This window comes from Pipra filicauda, unplaced genomic scaffold (genome assembly GCF_003945595.2).
Source record: "Pipra filicauda isolate LSUMZ 115617 unplaced genomic scaffold, ASM394559v2 scaffold15_size4787011_pilon, whole genome shotgun sequence".
In the NCBI taxonomy this organism is placed as follows: Eukaryota; Metazoa; Chordata; class Aves; order Passeriformes; family Pipridae; genus Pipra; species Pipra filicauda.
The window spans coordinates 2,610,302-2,625,044 of NW_024104096.1; the positions used below are offsets into that span (position 1 = coordinate 2,610,302).

Genomic DNA, 14,743 nt, shown 5'->3' on the forward strand with positions numbered 1-14,743 from the left:
GCCCTGCGCGCCCCCGCGGCCGCCCGGCCTGTGTCTCCGCCGGGCCTCGGCGCGGCCCGGCCCCCGCCTCCCCCGCCGCACCGGCACCCGCTCGGCCGCCCGAGCCCGCGGCCCTGCCCGCCCCGGGGGGCTGCTGCGTGCGCGGGGCTGCCCCGGCCGCGCTGGCCGGCCCGGGGGGCGGGTGCCCCTGGCTGAGGTGCCGCTGGTTCGGGGGGTGCTGCGAGCTCGGGTGGGTGCGCTCTCCTCGCCCGGCAGCTGGGCTGGGCACCGTGTGGCTCTCCAGCCCTGGGTGCCCAGCTGTGTGCTCGCCGTGCCCCGCCGGCTCCATCCCGCAGCGCCCATGCTGCCCAGGGAGCACTTTGGGCACCTCGGCAGCACGGAGCAGCTGTGCGGCACAGCGGGAACCGCCCTTCTGCCCCGCATATTGCATCCCTTGGGATTGTGGGCATATTGCATCCCTTGGGATTGTGGTCTCTTAAGCCGTGTCTGTGCAGGCAGTGGTAACCTGGGTGGCCACCCCTCAGGCAGGTAGCTGGTTGTAGGGGAGCAGCTTGCCCTTTAGAAACAATGTGGGTGTCCCAGAGTGGTCTAGTGCAGGGAGCCTGGAGTGGTAGCACCGGTGAAGGGTGGCACAGGTGGTACAAGTGGTACACAGATAGCGGAAACTCCAGGCTGCAGCCTGTGCCTTTCCCACATCCTCTTCTAAGGCCATCCGCTCTGTTTGAGCCAGCCTGAGAAGAGAAACTTTAGAGAGTTCCCTGTTTGTTTTCATTCCAGCAAATGCAAGTCCCTCTTGCGTAGCTCTCAACCTGACAGTTGCCTTGTACTTTAACAGAGATGAACTGGAGGTGCCTCCTCCAGTGGCCTTGCTAGGGGATGGAGGCTTGGGTCACCCTCAGCACAGTCTGAGAGGCAGCTGCTGCTGCTTTTGCTGACCCTAATTGGTGCCTCAGCTGATCTTGTCCTTGATGCGATTTGGCCTCTGGGTTCAAACACCTCTGCTGCTGTTCCTGGTGTTTGAAGAACTCCCCCCACCTCTGTCTTTTCACCTCTCGTTCTCCTTGCCGTAGTACCTAGGAAGCCTTTAGTTGTGTCATAAGCATTAACATCTGTTTTGAGGTTTGTCATGATTCCATAACCTTCAGTTTCTTCTGAAAAGGCTGTCTTTGCCATTGCCTCTGCCATCCTTTCCTTTGCTTCCATCGTGATTCTATCTTCCTCTGTTTGAAAGAGTTCATAGATACAGAATTTGCAGTTTTGCAGATGCTTTGCCAAATACAGCCTCTGTGCCGTGCTGCAAGACGTCACCATCAGCCCCCTCATCTTGACTCACTCTGGCTGTGAGTCGTGCTGGGCAGTGTCTAAATGCGTCCTGCTTGTGCGAGAGGCCCTCCGTAGCGCCGGTAATGCCCACGTCTCTGAGCTGGCCGCTGCTGTTCTGTTCGTGAAATCCTCTGCTCTGCCAAGGCCAAAGGTTTCGGTTCTCTCTCCAGCTGCTTGCTTAGAATTAGCAGTGACATTAAAAACTAGTACAAGCGTACAAGAGTTTTTAAGAACTATTAAAATGGCAATAGGATGGGAGGAACTGAGCAGTAGGGCAGAGGAAAAAAGTGATGCTCAAAGCTTTGCAGGGCACCACCTCTGCTAGCTGTCATGGGAGGTGTGGCTGCGTGGCATCTCAGGGTTCGGAGTGCAGGTGAGGTGTCCCTGCAGTGGATGACTGTTCAGGCAGACTTTGTGACAGTGGTGATATGAGCTCGCGTGGGACAGCCTGAGTTGTGCTTACCTTAGCACTTCGCTACCTTAACTGGTAATTTCCCTTCATCCTCCAGCAAAAGTATATTTCTAATCGCATTCTAAGGGTTGCTCGACCCCACTCCTGAGTGACACAGCTTTTACTTTGTCTTATTTTTAGAACCTTTCTGTTAGGAAATAAAATTGCTTCCTTTGCAGGAGCACCTAGGAATTCTGAAAGGAAGAGGTCCAGGTATCAGGAGAGTCCCTTCTGGGGCTTTAGGTTCTTCGGAGATAACAGGCAGTGCAGAACAGGAGGGATGGAGGGTTAAGAGCACAGCTTCCAAGTTAAACTCGAATAATTTCCAGATTTCTGGACTCCTTGCCCAGCAATCAATGCATCATAATGGGCTTCTGTCCAAAAGTTATCTTGAAGAATATTGTTCAGGGTGCAAAGTCAAGTGCTGCAGTGTTAAGGAATGTCCTTGTACCCCAGTTCAACTTGTTTTAGATGTGCTCAAAGTGTAATGACTAATTTTGTAATTGTATACTACTTACCCCCAGGAGCCCAGCCATGGGTACTGCACAGCAGAAGTGGTGCTGCTCTTGAGGTTTTTTCTGTTCCTTTTTCTAAGTTGTATTGTTTTAGTCTGTCTACAAAAAATGGCAAGAGAGACAACCGTGTACCTTGGGGTGAGAGAAGACAGGACTCAGTAACAGGGTCTGTAAGGTGTGTGCAGCCACTCCGTACAGAATTTGGGGAAACCCTTGTCACCTAAGCTGGTGTTCTGGTCTTTGCGTGCTTAGGTCCCCAGTGCCACAGATTAAATATCCATCACAGTCGTCTTGCTCACATGTTGTGGCAAGGTGCTCTGCTTTGCATTAAAAATTGATGCTGTGTTCTAGTTTCCAGATGACTTTCATTTGCTTGCCTTCTGGTCCAGCACAAGCCCCTCTTTCTTCTTCCCCACACCACACTTATCCCCCACAAACACCACCAGCCTGCCTTCAGCCACGTCCTGAAATGGAGCCAGTGAGAACACTGTGACAGCCAGAGCCCAGCTGGAGAGAAGCAGCGGTTTCAGTGACTTGTGTGGTACGTGGCAGAGCTCCCATGGCAAATACCCCAAACCACCACATGTGTGGTGGGAGGCCAGAGCTTGCTTAAGCAGCCTTTGCCCTTGGTAGTCCTGGTTCTGTAATGCTTGGTGAACCCAAATGAATTCATTTCAATGATGTTTGGTATATCAGGTAACAGACAAAGCAAAAGAGGCTATTTGTTTTTGAAGTGAGGAGATTCCTCTTCCTCCTGGGAGCCATATGGGGTTAGGAGGTGGAGTGCAGAAGAGATCTCTTGTTTCCCACTGTGTGAAGCTCAGCAGGGGGACTCTTTGGGATCTGCTGAGACAAGCAGCATGTCCTAACAAGAAGCTGCAGCAATCAGCATTTCCCTGGTGGGAGAAGGCTCCTCTCCCCAACACCATTAGTTGGGGTTTTGTCCTGCTTGTTGTGTCGTCTGTTGTTGGGATTCATAGGGTCAGCTCTGCAGTTTGCCAGAGCTGCAGTCCCTGCATTGGCAACATCTCCAGCTGGGGCCCAGGCAGCTTGGCTCAACAGGATATTGTTTATTCCTCCCAGGAATATGCAAGACCTCGGGGAGCTTTACAGAGCAACATGTTCTGCTCTGAGCAGGGAGAGTCACTGTATGTGGCGACAGCTCTGAAGGCCAGCAAGAGCTGTCAGGGCATGCTGGTGTGCAGGTAATGTCCTACCCTAGAAGTAGGACTGTGCAGGCTGTGCAGATGCAGTGGGGTATGGAGAAGGGAAGGAGGGCTGTCCAGATTTGGAGAACATGAGGAGGAACAGAGGAAAAAGGTAGAAATGCCTCAGCATGTAGTTAGTAAGCTTCTGTTCTTGACACAATGGTGTGTGAAGCCAAGTGTAACTCCTGTTTCCCTCCCACTGTGTGCTGTGTATTGATCCTGAAGAGTGCAGTGAGAGCTGCAGCATATCTCTTGCCAAAGCCAGATCCAGCAGCCTGAGGGTGCACTGAACAGGGCTCAGGGGCGTCTCTGTCTCTGGGAGTGGATTGTGTTTCCAGTGAACAGACATTGAGCTATAATGAGTGGAAAGAGGCATGAAAAGATGCAGGGGGGTTTTCATTTTTAAAAAATATCACTGGCAGTATTTGTTTAATATTTTTAATATTAATTTCTCTAATAATTCTGTGACAAGCTTGTTTTTTGTACATTTCTGTGAGTCTGACCCATTCCTGGTCTACTGCTCATGCAGGATGTAAGATTTTTAAAGAGATTGAGACATCTGCAGAAGAATCCACTTGTCCCTCTTGTGCAAATCCAGTGTGCCTGTGGAAGCCCTCACGGCACATTTTGGTCTGTTGGTGAAACGTTAGTTTTTCAGTTATGGTGCTGTCATACTGACCATAGTCAGTGCTGCTTCTTCAGTGAGAAACTGAACTGTTTTACTGAGAGGGGAAACAAGTGGTAATAGCACCTGCTAAGTTTGGTTGCCTTGCTTCTAATTTGTGGCATCCATCCGTTACTGTTTTTTATCTCATGATCTGAGCAGCCCTTTGGGAATACCAGTGGATTAGCTGTCTTCAAACCCTTTGGGTCTCTCCTTTTTCTGGGGCTGTTAGTACTTTTTGTAATCAGCCTAAAATGCTCTCTTCACATTGCTGCCTTATCTCTTAAGTGGTTGAAATCCTTGCTTCAGCATCTAAGTGATCTGGTACTTTGACAAGTGCCTGACCATTATTTGTGATGCTGGTGAGTCTGTTGTTTGAGATTTCTTACCCTGCACAATCTCAGCTGCAAAAGAGAGGAGGGACACAAGAAGCTGTCAGTCTGTGTGCAAATGGCTTTTCTTGGCTGTGGTGACTTGATCCAATCTGTGCCTAAGGTCTCAAAACAGTATTGTAACAGAGTTAATAGCCGTCATTTCGTTCTAGCCCCTCCTTTCATCAGCCCATGCTGGACCAGACACGCTCCAGAGATAATGGCAAAATGGGATAGGCAGTCTTCCATGGAGGTAATGTTACTGTGTGCTGAGCATGCAGGCAGGCAGGCTGGTGGGGGTGATTAATGCTCTGGGAATCTGCTCTCTGCCTTGCTGCACAATGCTTTTGTGTCAGGCCCAGAGCTTAGCACCAGGCAGGCTGCAGTCGAGTGCCAGGAACACGTTACCTGGTTTGTGCAGGATCAGGCAGCAAGACAGAGCCCGTGTGTTCTCAGCAGGGTGAGTTTGCTGCTGCGCCACAACTTCATACTTTCACAGTGAGGCTCTCTTTGGATGCGGGTCTGCTGCTGGGTGGGGGCAGGAGTCCTGCGACTCGAAGTCCTGACCTCCTCCAGCGTGAAATCCCTGAGCTTGCTCAGTTGTGGCGGAGCCCTCCCTCCTTCCCTCTGGCAGGCAGGGATCACCCATCCTTAAGGTGAGAGGGGATGGTGCTTGGCCAGCTGTCAGGAACCGTGACTCACGGGGGATCACAGACGGAGCCCTGCTCTCCCTGCAATCTGCTCTTCCTTCTGGAGCCTCTTCGTGAGCTGTTGCTGAATGTTTGTTTTCACCACATCTAGGGTGGATCTGGGAGAAGCTCGGGCCCGCTATTTAGCCTGAAGAGTTGGACTCAGTAAGTTTCCAGTCTGGAATATGTTGGGAGGCTTCCTTCTCTAGGTGGGGGTTTGTAGAAAATTTGGCAGACAGCACTGCATGGAGTAAGACGAGGCCAAGGTCCCAGAAAACATAATATTTTGTGTTCAATTCTTGTCATGGAGCAAGCAAACCCCACAAGACTGATTCACTGCTTGTGAATACAGGGGCATACTGTCTAGACTTGGATGGAGTCAGGGAGTGATCCTGCTCTTCTTGGTACTGCTGAGGGTCCTGGTGGGATTCTTTTTTGGCAGTTTTAGAAGTTACTTCACACTTTCTTACAAGCTGCCTCTCAGGGAATGCTTTTGACATGAATACGTTAGTGTTTTATTATAACCGTAATTAATATATACATGGTGGAGCAATTGCAGTCCTGCCTGTCACTCTCAATCTTCTGTCTCGTTGGAAAATCTTGCACATTTTAATGATGAGTCCCCAGAGCTGCAGGTGTGTTAAGGAAGTGACACTCCTGTTCTCATGGGCAGGATCAGTGGGAGGGCCATATCCTCAGCCGCAGCGGCTGCAGCAAAGTCTGCAGCACACATACCGTAATCCTTGCATGCCTCAGCCCATTCTTATGTTACACCTTTGACAGAAGAAATGCAAGAAATCTTACTGTACCATCATGTGCTCCTGGAGAAACTACCCCGAGGCAGCAGTTATGCCTGTAGTGCCCTCTTTGTCCGGTGCTGCTGTGTAGTTTGAATATTCAGAGTATGGCAAGGATTCCTAGGACCCTGAGCTCAGTCGGCAGCCTGTCTGGGAGGTGGAGAGCAGCCCCAGGTGCCTGCAAGGGCCTGCTACAGCTGCGCCTGTTGCTGCTGCTCTCCTGTTTCCAGCATGCAGCAGCATGTCCCAGCCACCCCACCTCAAACAGCCCAAGGATCCTTACTTGTCCTTAGTATTTCCAAGCTAATTGATGGCTCTTCCATCTTTTTCCCTGCTCCACATGGTCATGTTTTTAATACTGTTACTCCTTCTGCCTCAGTAGGTTTCTGCTATCCTGAACTGCAGCTCTTTGTGCTCCTGATTCACTCCAGTCCATTCATCTCTTTTTGGTGGCAGAGTGCTGTCGGCTGCTGGATATTGGGCTCTTTGTTTGTACAGCCAGCACAAAGCTGGTGACAAAGGGACAGCCTGTGTCCCAAGGAGCCCACGTGCTTGTGGGGAAGGCAGTGGAGAGTAATAGGAGCAACGGATGGGATGGCAGAGGTGAGGGTGGCCAGGGGCCAGGGCACAGCATGCTGGCTGCAGCAGGGGCATGGCATGGGGGTGGGGAGAGACATGCTGAGGAAGCTGTTCCTGCTGAGTACAAACCCGCTTTGTTCCCAGGAGGTGAGTCGGACTGGATAAACAGAGTGGTCCCGTCAGCAGAAAGCCTTTCCCTGGCTGGATCCCCCACTGGCACTCTCACTGGAAGTTGGCTGCACCTCATCAGCAGAGATGTTTTCTCTTCTCTGTGTTAGCTTCCCCTCTTCCTGACTCTCCAGGGCTCAGGTGGGCTGTGTGTGGCTCTATGGAGAAACGGGGTCCCTGGGGACCCTGTGTGTTTTGTTGCGTTGTCACTGTGCTCTTTGTGCTGTTAGGTGGGCGGGGTTATTTGATAAGCGGTGCTGCCCAAGGGACGGGTATCACCGGCTGCGCAGTGCTTAGAGTGTGATCGTTCACTGTGCGCTTAGAGGCGCTTTGAGAAGGGAGGACATTGGGTCTCATTGTAGGGAATTTGGGTCCAAATGGACAGAGCAGGGACTCTGCTTGTGATGTGGGAGGAAAGCAGCCTGTGCCAAGGGAACTGATGGGGAAGATGCTGACATCCCAGTGTCACAGAGGGCAGGGCTCTGGAAGCACCTCGGAGAGGTGTTTGCTGCGCCATCCTGTGCCTGTAATTGCAGTGGGACAGGAAGTGAAGGCAAACACTCACTAGCCTGAGGTGTTGATGTTGAAGAATAATCTTAAAGTTCCTGGTTGCTTTGGATGGATGAATTTCTCAGTTCCCATTCCAAGGAATCCCATTCCAAGGAATCCCATTCCAAGGAATCCAAGGAATCCTCCAAGGAGGAGGTGAACGAGCAGCTTAAGCTGCAGGACTGCTGCTGCCCTGGTGCAATGTATTGCCTTGATGGTGAGGCTGAAAATCAGAAATGATACAGGAGCCTGGTTCAGCAGCCACTTCTGGAGGAAGAGGGAATTCAGGACATAGCCCTTGACTGAGGAGGTCTTTGCCTGCCCTCAGGTCTCCTGCCAAGGGAGTTTCAGCCTTGGCTTCCAGAGCCTTGGACAGGGTCTGTACCCTCATCTCAGCTTGGCTTCTGCCAAGAACCATGGTGATGCCTCCCAGGGGATGACTGAGCCTGGTACCTAGAAGGCAGAAGGGATATTTCCAGTCAGGTCTGAGGATGCTCAGGCAGGGTCAGCCCAGGTGGGGATGGGAAGAGTTCACCAGTGGGGAAGAGGATAGTGGCATGAGTGGCCTCAGTGGACTTTGTGCCTCTTCTCTTGCTGGGCCAGAAGTGTGACACTGCTTCAGCATGTGGTTCCTGTGGCCCTGACTGATGGCATGGGGAGGAGGATTCCTGTGCCCATCCTGCCAGAGCATGTGTGGTGGGACATGCAAGTGGATGGTGCTGTCTGCTCACCCGCCCCTGGCGGGCTCAGAGCCCTGCGCTGTATGTCAGGGAAATGCTGAGTTTCCTCCCCTCCTCTTGCTTCCTTCCTGATGGGAATTCACTTCCAAATTTCTTGCTGCTTCTCCCCCCCCTTGCAGCACAAATACGTGGCACTACAGAGATAGCCAAAGGGGCTGGGCAAGGCAGCTTAGACCACAGGGGCTGCATTGCTGGAGACCCTTGGATCCTGCAGCATATGGCGAGGGTTTTACTTTCTGAGCATATATGTGATAATTTCAGGTGTTTCTGGCTGCTAAAAAACTTCTCACTGTCTCAGCCTTAGGCACTGATCCACCTTCAGACCCTGTGCAATGGAGGCTGGCTCCGTGGTACGGGCAGTCTTTGATTTCTGTCCCAGTGTCTCTGAAGAGCTGCCCCTCTTCGTGGGAGATGTCATCGAGGTGTTGGCTGTGGTGGACGAGTTCTGGCTCCTTGGCAAGAAGGAAGGTGTCACAGGTAAGAGCTGGAAGTGTCTGCACCTGGATCCATACATGTGTCAGCTAAACATCCACTCCATGAGCACCCCTTCCCTTGGCCAGCACTGTGCAGAACCTGATTTGATTTACTAAATCTTTCATGGGACTTTGATTGGGACTGAGGGTGCAGGTTGCCTGCCAGCTTTGCCTCAACTATTCAGACAGCTTGTTTATTGTTTTTTGAGAGAGATTAGTGAAGGGTCAGTTCTTGAGAAGACGAGAGCTTCACAATACTGGTTGTTCCATTCTCTCTGGTGAGACAGCCCATTTCCTGGCTACTTTGTGTGCTGACCTGCCGTGGCAGTGGAAGGAGTGACGGGAAACAGATGCACTGAGACTGGAAATGGATCCGTATCCAAGTGACCTTGTCAGGTCAAGTCAGTTGGAGATGCAGCAATAGAGTCCATGTGTCCCCCCAAGTCCTCTGACTCAGCCCCACTTCCTCCTTTCCGCTTCAAAGCATTTTCCTGCACAAACTGCCATCAGTATGTGTGTGCCTGAAGTAGTGTGCAAGTCTCAAACTTTTGGAGGGGTGTGAGAAACTTCTGAAGCAGCAAAATTCTCATCGTGAAACAGAGTCTGTTTAGGCAGCATTTTATCATCTTAATACTGATGTTAAGAGGATGTGTGAGCTCTCAGGGAGAGGAAAACCAGGCCACTTCAAATCATAAGCCTGCCTCTGTCTTCAGCAGGAGGATGGGACTGGAGTTTCATCTCTGCCTGTAGAGATGGAGCTGCTATTGTAGCAGCAGTCTGAGCTCTCCTGACAAACTGTCTAAAACAAAAATGGACAGGAGCAAAGTTGGAGAGGACTTCTCTCCTGTGCTACATGTCGCTGATAAATGACATTGAACGAATGTGCCTGATCCTGCTGTTGCTGCCAAAGTCACTGGGCAAAAATTACATCTGCAGTTCTTACCACAGTTTTGTCTTCCAGTGGTGAGGTTGTCCTCAAGCAGATGAAGCTATTAAGGAATAGTAAACAGATGTGTTTCGTAGCTCAAAGATAAAAAAGAGTGCTGAAGTCAAACAGAATGGTTTTTAATGACCTTTAATTCAAAACCCACTTGCATTCCTGCTTTCTCTTGGAACAGCTGTTGTAGTTTTCTACCCAGCTTTCTAAGATGAAATTGTAGGGGATTGGAAAAGCACTTTTGAATAGAAGCTGTGAAGGTGCTTAATATTCATTACTCTGGAATAATTAGTGTGGAATAATTACTGTAACTCCATGACTTCCTTTCTAACAGCATTATGTTGTTTCCATAGAGCAGGAAACTAAGACATGGAAAAAGAGGTAGAACTGGTTAAAACTGTGAAGGAAGCAGCTGAGGCTGGTGGATGTCAAACTGCCTAAAGCCAGTGCTGAGCTCTGGATGTCTAAGATATGGTGTTTCCAGGTTTTATTAGAAAATACTGGATCGGTAAGAAGGAATGCTGGAAGTGCTACTAGCCCATACTCCATCACATTATATAGGAATGAGTGAATTTAGTGGCCTTTGCTGTGGGCTCTGCCATGTCCTGTTCTCCAGGACTGAAATTAGTAGCTGAGTGGTATCCTGTGATGGCCAACAAGTGTGCTCTGCCCTGCCTGGCTGGGGCCTGTTCAGAATAGCTGGGCATCCAGCAATGGGAGCCATGGTGAAACAGGTGCACAGAGTGACAATGTGGGGAAAGTCCCTGGAGTCTCAGCAGTGCTGAAGCTGTGACAGAGCCTGTGATTTGGCCATCCTCAGTGTGGTGGCTTGACTTCTGTGCCGAGGCTGCACAGGGGCCAAGCCTTATAGAGGCAGGAGCACCAGGTGGATATGCCCAGTCAGAAAACAGCATCCAGCACTATGGATCTCTTCGTTCTCATCTGGATCTGAGTTGGGAAGGAAGCAGTAAAAGCAGAGAAAACCTAGTATGTCTGTTCCCAGAAGCTCCATGCTGATGGCACAGTCCCGGTGATGAACACAGTGTGTTGGTTGCCTGGAGTGATCTGAGGGCAGAAAGCTTTTTGTTCTCTGTCAGTTCATAAGCATTTAAAACCTCAGGAATTCCTGACTCCCAAACTCATTTCTCTTCCACCATGCTATTGAGGCACCCAGGATAAATGAGTATTTTCCTTTAGCAGGAGATAAATAGATCCCAAAATCTGGAAGGAGGGTGGAGGTAGTGGTGGGCTACAGGAAAGACTCATTGCTGACAACTGCTTCTCCTTTTAGGGCAGTTTCCTAGCAGCTTTGTTGAACCTGTGGATATTCCTCCTTTGAAGCAGGGAGAAAAACTGCTTGTTTGTACCAATGACTTCACATCTCAAGAGCCAGGGAGCTTATCATTGCAGAGAGGTAATCTCCATTCCCTTCTTTTGATTTGCAGCTCGTAAGCCTCATCTGTCCTTCCAGACAGATGAACCTAGTCACAGCATCCTGCCTAGAGTGACAGAAGAGAGAGGTGAACTTCCTAGTACCTCATGACATGGGTCTTGTCAAATCCCCCACGAACTTCTGGGCCTCTGCCACTCTGATACCAGTTTCTCATGATCTGTCGTTACTCGTGAAACTCCAGAAGTTGGAGTCGCCTATCATAGTAAATTTACAGCTGCCTTTTAACTGACCTCCAATACCCAAATCTTAGACTTGCATTTGGGGGAGAAATCAAAGCTTTAACGCACCTTCGTGTCTTTGCAGCCAAAACTCTGTATCTTACATGTGTGTGCAAGAGGCTGCTGATACTTCATGCCTTACCCCATCCTGTTCTCATGTGCATCCCCAGCATGCGCTGTGCTCTCGCAGAGCGCCAGACCTCACCCACAGCCAGGAGGGTCACAGGAAGGCAAGAATAAGAGGTAGGAAGCAATAACGAGAGCAGTTTTGAACTGGTGTTTGTCATTCTCTGCAGGAGACCTGGTGATCCTGGGGGGGTCCCTGGCCTCCAGCTGGCTCCAGGGCCGGAGCAGCTGGGGTTCCAAGGGCTTTTTCCCCTCATCATGTGTGCGGGAGCTGTGCCTTTCAGTTCGGAGACGTCAGCTGTCCCAGAGCACTCTCCTGGAGGTGCCTGCCTACTCACTGGGCCAAGCCCGGGCCCTGATGGACCTGTCTGCTCAGCTAGAGGAGGAACTGGACTTCAGGGAAGGGGATGTAATCAACATTGTTGGTGTCCCAGAGCCTGGCTGGTTTGAAGGTGAGCTCAGAGGCTGCAGAGGCATTTTTCCAGAGGGTTTTGTGGAACTGCTTACTCCTCTGCGAGCACCAGGAACCTCAGTGGATCCAGAGCCCACTGGGACTTGTGACACCAATGGGACAGTGGAGATGCCTCCCAAGGAGGACGAGGAGCCAGGGAACACTTACGGTGTTGCCCTCTATGAGTTCCAAGCCATGGAGTCCAAGGAACTGGATTTTGATGTGGGTGACAGGATTCGGATTGTTGGCGTTCTGGAGGATGGCTGGCTGGAGGGGGAGCTGAGAGGAAAACGTGGCATCTTTCCACACAGATTTGTGAGGCTGGAAGCCTCTGAGGCTTGCAGGGTAAAGGTGTGTGCTGGGGATCTGCAAGGTGGAGACAGCTGTGGATTGTCCATCCATCAAGACCCAGAAAACACCGGCTCTGAAGCTCTTCCTTTGCTAGGGAAAGATGGCAGGGAAAAGGAAGAGGACTTGGCTGCACACCCTGAGCCTGCCACCATTTTGTCTCACAAGGTGGGGAGGTCAGAGGGTCCTCTTGCAACTGACTTGAGACAGCATCAGGCCTTTCCCAGCACAGGACACCAAGGGCTACATCCCAAAGGCCCAGTGGACTCCCTCCCCTCTGCCTGCATGAAGACCGTCAATGGCCTTCCCCTCTCTGCTCAGCTGCCTCCTCCACAGGGCAACAGGCCTGGCCAAGCAGGTGAGTTGGAGCCCGGGGGGACCATTTCAGCCTCCCCAGGAAAACCAGAATGTCACGCTCTGCCCGAGCACGATGGAGACAGTCCCACTGTGCCCTTGCAGGCCTCCCACGTCCCCCAAGATCCTTACAGGAGCCAGGCAATTTCATCTTCTAACAGCTGGGCAGCATCCCAGCCCCAGGAGATCCAGAGCAGCACCCAGGATCTAGACAATTGGATGGACAGTCAACAGGAGAAGTCCAAGCCCTGTTCCTCCAGCTCAGGAGCTGCCCAGGTGGGCCTGGACACATGGGCTGGGAGCTGGGGGGAGTGCTGCCCACTTGCAGTGCAGGGGGACAGCTGCACAGACCTTGACTCCAAACTGACGGAGCAGCTGGCACAGTTTGAGAAGAGTCTGTCAAGTACCAGTGCTGAGCAGAACAAAGTCTCCCGTCATTTCTCTATCTTGGACTACAGCTCTGAGAAGGACATTGTCCGTGGGTCTCCTGTGTCTGTCCCCCACTCCAGGCAGACAGAGAGGAGGAGGGCCCTGAGGCCACCCCCTCCTCGGCCCAGCCTTGCGACAACCCCTGTGCACACGCTGGGTGGCCAAACATCCAAAGGCAGGTCTCTGTCCTTCTCGGTCAAGCCCTCCCGGCCTGCACCCCGGCCTCCATCAGGCAACCAGCAGAAAAATGTGGCCCCTGCACAGCTTCAGCCCAGCACCCCAGAGCAGCGGGTGGAGGAAGGACGTGAGGACTTGACTCAGGCAGGATCAGCTTCCCCCTGCTCCATTCTGCTGACTAGGATTGGAGAGGTAGAGCGAGACTTGGAAGCTTATGGCAAGACCCGTGCTGAGCTAAGCCTGATGCTGGAGGAGCAGCAGGATGAGCTGGTGAGAGCAGAGACCATGGAAAACCTTGAATTCTGTGACTCCAACATTGAGAGCCTCAGCATGGAGCTGCAGGAGCTGAGAGGTGAGTCTACAGCAGCATGGGATGGGGGTTCTTCAGGGGGACAACTGGCCCTGCTGTTTAGAGACACTATTGAAACCAGTCTTTTATACCCTTCTTTAATTCCTGGTAATTTTGTAAGCAGTCAAATCATCATGATTTTGCTTTGGAGAATCAGTGTCTTTCTCTGAACATCCCTTTGCCCTGGTCTTCCCCACCCACTTTTCCTTTCAACTCTCCCATCTCCTCTTCTGGCCCCACCATCCGTCCAGAGCCTTCATCTGATCCGTTCCCAGTATATCCTTGCTATTAAGCAAAAGCAGAGCTGCTGCAGTTTCAACCTCCCTGCCTCATCCCCTCTTAGCTGTAGGGGAGTGAGCAGCAGCTTCAGAGTGGCTTTGCTAGTGGTCCTGCAGTTGGAGATTTGAGTTGATGTCTGTGGTGTGACTGCCATCAGCCTGTCAGGGCACTGAGTTTTCTGTGGTTTCTGTTCTGGTGGTGGTACAGACCTGTGGGGCCTTGTCACTCAGATCAGAGTGGATGCACAGAAGGGGACTGAACCTGGCCTGGGAGTGTGATGGATTAGTGGGCAAAAAGTAAAGCCTGACCCTGTGCTTCTGCCATCCATGCAGTCCTAGATAGGAAAATGACACTGTGCTGTTGGTAACAGCAACAAAGAGCTTTAAATTGTGGCAAATCTTTAGCTGGAAAGATAACTTTTGTCCATGAAGCCCCAAAAAATTAGTCAGGGAAGAGAAATTTGCGATGATTATATCAGCACGTTTGGCCTCTGAAACCCAAAGATGCCATGTAAAGATCAGTGCTGTTAATTATGTTACACTTGGTATTACAGTAGACAAAGTATAAAGATGAGACCACATACGTTTTATCCCACAGTCCCTTCCCCAGCTTCTCCCAGGAGCTCTGACACCACAGTTCTGTTACTGAAACCCACGATGTGCAGGAAATGTGGGCACTGCATTCAGGAGGTGGAGTGAAATGCCAGCTCCTGCCTGGGGATTACTCACTCTGACTTCATTGCCTCCATCCGCCCACTGCTTTATCAGTGCTGGGAAGCCCAGGCACTTTGTTGCACGATCGTGTCTGATGCAGAGCACATGGGCATGAAGGCAGATTCAGGTGCACCAGGAAAATAGGATGACAAACGGCCTCCACATTAGCGGTGTGCAAGAGGGACGCTTGGAAGGAGGCTTAGAGGATATGAGACAAGACGAAATAACTTGAAGATAGGAAGAGAAAACTCTAGGCTGAATCTCAAGGGAATTTTTCTAATGGGATGGATCTTCCTGGGAAACTTCTCTTACCGTCCTAGTGCTTCCTGGCAGAGGACAGATCCTGTAAAACCTGTGCCCTGTTGGTTCCTAAAACTGGAAG

The 14,743-nt window shown here is 51.3% G+C and overlaps 1 protein-coding gene across 3 annotated transcripts in view; it reads left to right on the forward strand.

Annotated features, from left to right (window-relative positions):
• Positions 1–14,743, forward strand: part of LOC113982568 (dynamin binding protein) — a 33,698-nt gene that overhangs the window by 119 nt on the left and 18,836 nt on the right. The window contains exons 1-6 of one of the 3 annotated variants that reach the window (XM_027710939.2): positions 142–5,386; positions 6,398–6,621; positions 6,742–6,906; positions 8,353–8,531; positions 10,756–10,878; positions 11,432–13,372. In XM_027710939.2, the coding sequence (XP_027566740.1) occupies positions 8,387–8,531; positions 10,756–10,878; positions 11,432–13,372 (2,209 nt within the window). In that variant the 5' untranslated portion in view covers positions 142–5,386; positions 6,398–6,621; positions 6,742–6,906; positions 8,353–8,386. Of the gene's footprint in view, positions 1–141; positions 5,387–6,397; positions 6,622–6,741; positions 6,907–8,352; positions 8,532–10,755; positions 10,879–11,431; positions 13,373–14,743 lie in introns of those variants that run through there. The other 2 variants (XM_039379193.1, XM_027710941.2) reach the window with 2 other exon arrangements.